The sequence below is a fragment of the Notolepis coatsorum genome, assembly GCF_963971535.1.
Source record: "Notolepis coatsorum genome assembly, chromosome: 7".
In the NCBI taxonomy this organism is placed as follows: Eukaryota; Metazoa; Chordata; class Actinopteri; order Aulopiformes; family Paralepididae; genus Notolepis; species Notolepis coatsorum.
This window is the reverse complement of record NC_140171.1, coordinates 28,318,390-28,325,421: the sequence shown is the minus strand read 5'-3', so window position 1 is coordinate 28,325,421 and position 7,032 is coordinate 28,318,390. Positions and strand designations below refer to the sequence as shown.

Here is a 7,032-nt window from a genome sequence, read left to right as displayed (position 1 = left end):
TTCCTTAACATTTTTATTAATTTAAACGTTCTTAGTTTAGTCTTAGTTTTAACCATTCTTTTGAAATAACATAACATTAAGTACAGAAGGCACTTACAAAAAGAAGTTAAATTATAGACGCTGTTATTATATAAACGTTAACATACCGATTAAAAAAACAAAACAACAATAACAAAAACACCAATAGAATAATGATAAGGACAAGAAATGACAGCAACCTTGGCAACTTTTACACCTGGAGAGTAAAACCTACCATGGTTTATATGATCTATAGTACAGTAAAACAATACTTGTTATAATCTTTAATGCCCCTACTATGCTTTAATATGTATAACTTATAACCATTCTCTTATAATATAGAAAGCGTAAAACACACAGTTTTGCTTGTTTGTCACTAGTCAGTGGTTCTTTTTTTTTATGTTTACACATTAGGCTTTGTGGTTTCGACGTTGTGCAAGTCCCGGTACATCTCTATCAGGCGAGTGGCCTCTCTCTGTCCTGACAGCAAAGCACCATGGGTAGTGGAATAGTATTTCCTGTGGGTGGCCTCTCCGGCGAACAGGACCTGCAGAGGCTGTGGAAGTATGTGTGTGTAGGTGGAGAGGGGGGGGGGGGTAAATTAGAGGAGAATATAATCAGTAGATTGAGAGAAGGAAAGAGAGAGAGAGAGCGAGAATTAAGAACAACATCAGTGATCTTGGCAAGACATTATGTTTGTCTCCCTGACTACCTCTTAAACCACTCTTTTCTATTTTGGTCACAACAGCCCTCTTCTTTATGTAAGAGGTCAAGTTTGTTTGAGTGTTGGTCTGTAGTCCATTCAACAGGGTTGAAGGAGACAAACAACAACACGCCTTTAGTAGGTTTAAGAGAACACACTGAAGCATCTCTCCCTCTCTCTCCCTCCCTCCCTCCCTCTCTCTCTCTTCACATGCATCCAGTTTCAGGGTCCAGACTGCTGACCGCTAATCTGCTCCTCTGGCACGGGCCTCAGTGCTGCTGACCTCCCGCGCTCTCTGGTGTGACATAGTAACGATGACACCGGCACATTAGCGAGACGCCAGGAGAGCACAAGGGGACAGTAAACAACCCCTATAACCATATGTTCAGTGCAGCTGCCAGGTCACCGAGACTTGTAATGGTTAGGAAGTCGTTTGGAAGGTGATATCATTTTTTTTAGACATGCTAATAATAATGGAACCCATTGACTTCCACGAGCATTGATAACGAATGCTGTCAATTTCTACTTCCTGTATCTCAAAAACCAAAACACTGGTGCCAGTCGTTTTTTGCATAGATTGAAACGACTCCCAGTAAAAAGTGAGCTGCTCCTTTAACCCTTTCACTACCACACTACAGACTGTTAACCTTTCACTACCACTACAGACGGTTAACCGTAGTATGTATATATATATATATATATATATATATATATATATATATATATATATACTATTTTGTTTATATTCCATTTTATTTTATTCTACCTTTTATTTTATTCTATCGTAATTGTCCGTTAATGTCGCACCAAGCGTCCAAATCAAAATCCTGATATGTGTAAACTGATTCTGATTCTGATTCTGATTCTGAAGGCAGAAAGAGTCCAACACCAGTATCCTGCTACGTCTACAGTCAGACAGGTGGTCCAGCTCACCGGGGCCTTGGTGCTCTTGGCGTAAGGCAGTGGCATGGCCAGTGTCTCCACATCCCCACCGCTGGAGCCCACCCTGGTGAAGGAGTAGGAGCCGCGGATGTAAGGGTTGCTGCCCCACGAGGAGCGCAGGATGCGCCGGGGCTTCGGAATGTTGGGGTTCCCTGTGGGGCGAGAGAGAGAGAGAGAGAGAGACAGAGAGAAGAGGAGACAGAGAGAGAGAGAAGTATATTCATTAATACATGAATATGATGCCTTCAGTCTGTTTTGTTCTTCATTCCTCTTGACTACAAAAGGACAAAGTTCAGGGTCAAGCTCAGGGACACTCATCAACTCAAGTCCCTCCCAGGTCAGAGAGGCGCCCTGGTCTATACGCTCCCAGGTCAGAGAGGCGCCCTGGTCTATACGCTCCCAGGTCAGAGAGGCGCCCTGGTCTATACGCTCCCAGGTCAGAGGCGCCCTGGTCTATACGCTCCCAGGTCAGAGAGGCGCCCTGGTCTATACGCTCCCAGGTCAGAGAGGCGCCCTGGTCTATACGCTCCCAGGTCAGAGAGGCGCCCTGGTCTATACGCTCCCAGGTCAGGGAGGCGCCCTGGTATATACGCTCACAGGTCAGAGGCGCCCTGGTCTATACGCTCCCAGGTCAGAGAGGCGCCCTGGTCTATACGCTCCCAGGTCAGAGAGGCGCCCTGGTCTATACGCTCCCAGGTCAGAGAGGCGCCCTGGTCTATACGCTCCCAGGTCAGAGAGGCACCCTGGTCTATACGCTCCCAGGTCAGAGAGGCGCCCTGGTCTATACGCTCCCAGGTCAGAGGCGCCCTGGTCTATACGCTCCCAGGTCAGAGAGGCACCCTGGTCTATACGCTCCCAGGTCAGAGAGGCGCCCTGGTCTATACGCTCCCAGGTCAGAGGCGCCCTGGTCTATACGCTCCCAGGTCAGAGAGGCGCCCTGGTCTATACGCTCCCAGGTCAGAGGCGCCCTGGTCTATACGCTCCCAGGTCAGAGAGGCGCCCTGGTCTATACGCTCCCAGGTCAGAGAGGCGCCCTGGTCTATACGCTCCCAGGTCAGAGAGGCGCCCTGGTCTATACGCTCCCAGGTCAGAGAGGCACCCTGGTCTATACGCTCCCAGGTCAGGGAGGCGCCCTGGTCTATACGCTCCCAGGTCAGAGAGGCGCCCTGGTCTATACGCTCCCAGGTCAGAGAGGCGCCCTGGTCTATACGCTCCCAGGTCAGAGAGGCGCCCTGGTCTATACGCTCCCAGGTCAGAGAGGCGCCCTGGTCTATACGCTCCCAGGTCAGAGGCGCCCTGGTCTATACGCTCCCAGGTCAGAGGCGCCCTGGTCTATACGCTCCCAGGTCAGAGAGGCGCCCTGGTCTATACGCTCCCAGGTCAGAGAGGCGCCCTGGTCTATACGCTCCCAGGTCAGAGAGGCGCCCTGGTCTATACGCTCCCAGGTCAGAGGCGCCCTGGTCTATACGCTCCCAGGTCAGAGAGGCGCCCTGGTCTATACGCTCCCAGGTCAGAGAGGCGCCCTGGTCTATACCAAAGAAGCCACAGTTGAGGAGATTAGACCAGAATGACCTAAATGAAGTGTACAGTAGGCCTATGCAGTTTGCATGATGCACGTGTAGCATGTGCGCACACGCGTGTTTGTGTGTGTGTGTGTGTGTGTGGATGTAAGGTAGTGTTCATCAACAAAACCCAATGACCAGATCATTAATGAGTGTAAATGCGTTATTGACGCGAAGGCTCAACGCAGTGCCTATCTATACCTTAGTGACCCACTTCTGAGCTAATTAGTTTGGGTGCTAAGAGGGTGGATGTAGTTACATGTTGTTACAGGCGACATTCAAAACCACCCATGCCGGGTGCAGCGGTGGACTAAAGGTTGAGAGAAGCGGGCGGCTTGTGACCAGAAGGTCGCCGGTTCGATCCCCCGGACCAGCAGGACAAATGTGGGTGTGGAAAGTGAATAAATAATTATCTTCCGTTCCCTCAAATACCAACTGCTTAAATGTCCTTGAGCAAGGCAGCTTGTGAGTGTGAAGCAGGGTGGTGCTGGAAAAGAGCATGTGTGCTCAAGGGAACTGCCCTGGGTAGACGAAAAGAAACCAAACTAGTTTGTCCACTGATTAGCGGTTGTACACGGCTCACGAACTTAATAGGACTATTGACTTTTCATGACATCTGTTATTATTTTAATTGTATGCTCTAGGCTGCCTAAAGATTCTGATCTCAAATGACGAGATAATTACTGTCTGTGCAAGTTCCCAGACTAGACTAGCGCCAGCTAAGTTCATTAAACATCTATCAAACTGACAACGCTACTTCTTGCAACGTGGTTCGTCTCCCAGCGGTAACAGGGGAAGCCCTTTTAGAACTTTTCCATGATGATGACACAGACGCTTCTTCTTCTTATAATCCTAGTGATGACTAGACTAAAAGTGACTAAAAGAAGTAGTATTGGTGGATTGCTATGTCAGTCATTATTGGAAACAGTCAACTGATTTATCGCTATTTTATGGTATATATAGGGTAACCCAAAGAGGTAGGGAGATTCTAGTGTCTAGTACCATTTTGGACAACCTACCATATATCGATCATTTATCATCTGAGTTTTTAGGGGTGGGGGTTGAGTTTATATTTTGAGTTATATTTTGGAGGCGGGGGGGATATTCCGGATGAAATTAATACCCAAACATTGCGATGCTTATAATAACAAAACTTGGTATTGTTAGTATTGTGAGCAGTGTTTGTGTCATCATTCCATCCAGACATTAACCTGGCTGTAATTCAACTCTACGAGTTGTTGAATCATGTACTGTGCAATCTGCTGACTGGCACACTATGTGACACGAGGGTGAGAGACAAGGGTGTAAAACACAGCATCAATGTCACCAGTCCCTCTTCACTCAGTTTGTGCTTCTTGTCAAATGTTCCTCAGTTTGATCTGACAGCGCAGGCCGGAGCGCTTAGGGCTTTCATCCGAATGTGATCTAAATCAGGTCCTGCAAGTGAGCAGATAAAGATTCATGTTTTCATTCCAGGCACTAAGTTGGCTGTATGAAATTGAAACGTGTACTGTGCACTTTGCTGACTAGTATATACTGGCTCTTTCTGAATATCAATATATACATATATATATACAGTATAGTTCACTTTGGATGATGAGAAACCTCCTATCTGCACCTATTCAGTCTGATATTGTTACTACACACAATTATAGTAATATAGTCCAAAAGCAGTGTATTGTATTGGGTATCCTTAAATTGCATTCTGCAAGAAAACAACATGTTTCCTCGCATCAGCCAGCCCAAGTCGCTCTATTTTGAAATTATGTTTTTGAAAGACAGCAATCTTTAGTCAGATTGTTCCTTTTCACATCTCCTCATGAAGGAAAATTCAACAATAGATTTCCTGACAGATCCTGTCAAGGTTTTCTTAATAATAAACTCTAAAACCACCTGCAGCTAAAAATGTGGCGAAGACCAAGGAACTGGTTGTGGAGCTGGGGAGGAGGAGTGCACCTGTGACCCCCATTTCCATCAGGGAAGTTGATGTGGACATGGTTGAGGTGTACAAATATCTCGGTGTGCACATCGACAACAAACTGAACGGGTCAAAACACGCAGAGGCACTGTACAAGAAGGGCCAGAGCCGACTCTATCTTCTCAGAAGGCTGAGATCCTTCAATGTCTGTACAAGGATGTTGAGGATGTTCTATGAGTCGGTGGTGGCGGGCGCCTTCTTGTACGCTGTGACCTGCTGGGGCAGGGGACTGAGAGCGGGTGACACAAACAAGCTGGATAAGCTGGTCAGGAAGGCCAGTAGCGTGGTTGGGGTGGAGCTGGACTCCCTAGCAAGGGTGGCGGAGAGGAGGAGCCTTGCTAAGCTCCAGGCCATCAGGGAAAACCCCTCCCACCCACTATACACAGACTTGGCTGACAGGAGGAGCATGTTCAGTGCTAGGCTCACATTACCCAAATGCAGCACTGAACGGCACAGGAAGTCCTTCATTCCAACAGCCATCAGACTATACAATGCATAGTGCGTGCCTCACTGCATCACTGAGCACAGAGTGGCAGTTACCATCTTCCTGGACTTAGTTCGAAACAGCACTGTGCAATTACTACACCTACTGTAGACCTCAGTATATTTTTACTGTATTTATTTACTGTATATTTTATTCCATTTGTATTCTATTTTACTCTACTCTTATCCTAGGCAACTTGATTTGATTTGTTTTATTATTCTAATTCGTGACGGTTCTGTCTAAATGTTTAAATGTTGAGCGATTTGCAGTGTCAAATTACCCACGGGATAATAAAAGTATTTCTATTCTATTCTATTTCTAAATGGCTCCTATTTTGATATTCAGTTTGCTTTCCTCTCTGTTACTCTGGGGTGATAGGAAGCCACTCAAGGGTGAAAGATTGAAATGAAGGTCAGAGTTTATTTGTATGCGTGTGTGTGTGTGTGTGTGTGTGTGTGTGTGTGTGTGTGTGTGTGTGCGTGTGTGTCTGTGTGTCTGTGTGTGTGTGTGTGTGTAGGGGTGGGGGGACATATACAGTAATATATATTGGAATGTGGTGAACATACTGATAATTTTATGTTATTAGATGATGATGGATATATATTTTTATTGCAGATGGTAACAAAGTTTTCTGTTGGGGACATAATTAAGTTTAAAAATAATCAAGTTGTGGTCAGTGTGTGTAAAAGAGTCACTATACAATTTGTTGAACATTGTTTCATGTACAATTGGCCAGTTTGTGATGCACCCTAAAGAATCTGATAAGCGTTCATGTCAATTCTGTGAATAAATACATAATTCCAGCTTTTTACCTTTTTATGGGTATTTTTTTCTATTTCAGTTACATAGATATTGTGATGTATCGTAGATAAAACTTCTTGCAATGTATCGATTATCGCAGATATCGTGTATCGATAACATTATCAAAGGCCAAATAACGCCACAGTAAGATGTTGTGAGTTACTCGTATCATCCCACCCCTGTGTGTGTGTGTGTGTGTGTGTGTGTGTGTGTGTGTGTGTGTGTGTGTGTGTGTGTGTGTGTGTGTGTGTGTGTGTGTGTGTGTGTGCACGTGTGCACATCCATTCGTGCACCCTATATATATCCTATGACGCACATGTTCCTATTATTCCATTCCTGGTTACTTGGACTGGCGTGGGATCAGCACCACTTGCACCTGGTGATCTATCTCTCCATTCAGATCAAAGGGGCTTCACTGACCACTGACCAGTTGGTGTGAGATATCCCGAGAGCCAGATACGGCATGCGTGAGTCATACAGCATTACTATCAGCCCCTTCTGGGAAGAAGCCAGTCATCGACGTCATTTCCTGTATCCACAGCAG

General features: G+C 46.1%; 1 protein-coding gene across 1 annotated transcript in view; it reads right to left on the bottom strand.

Annotated features, from left to right (window-relative positions):
• The window catches only part of smox (spermine oxidase), a 37,737-nt gene continuing 30,705 nt past the window's right edge, over positions 1-7,032 (bottom strand). The window contains exons 6-7 of the mRNA XM_084318489.1: positions 1,655-1,815; positions 1-574 (exon numbers count right to left, since the gene is read on the bottom strand). Coding sequence (XP_084174615.1) covers positions 422-574; positions 1,655-1,815 — 314 coding nt within the window. The 3' untranslated portion in view covers positions 1-421. The remainder of the gene's footprint in view (positions 575-1,654; positions 1,816-7,032) is intronic.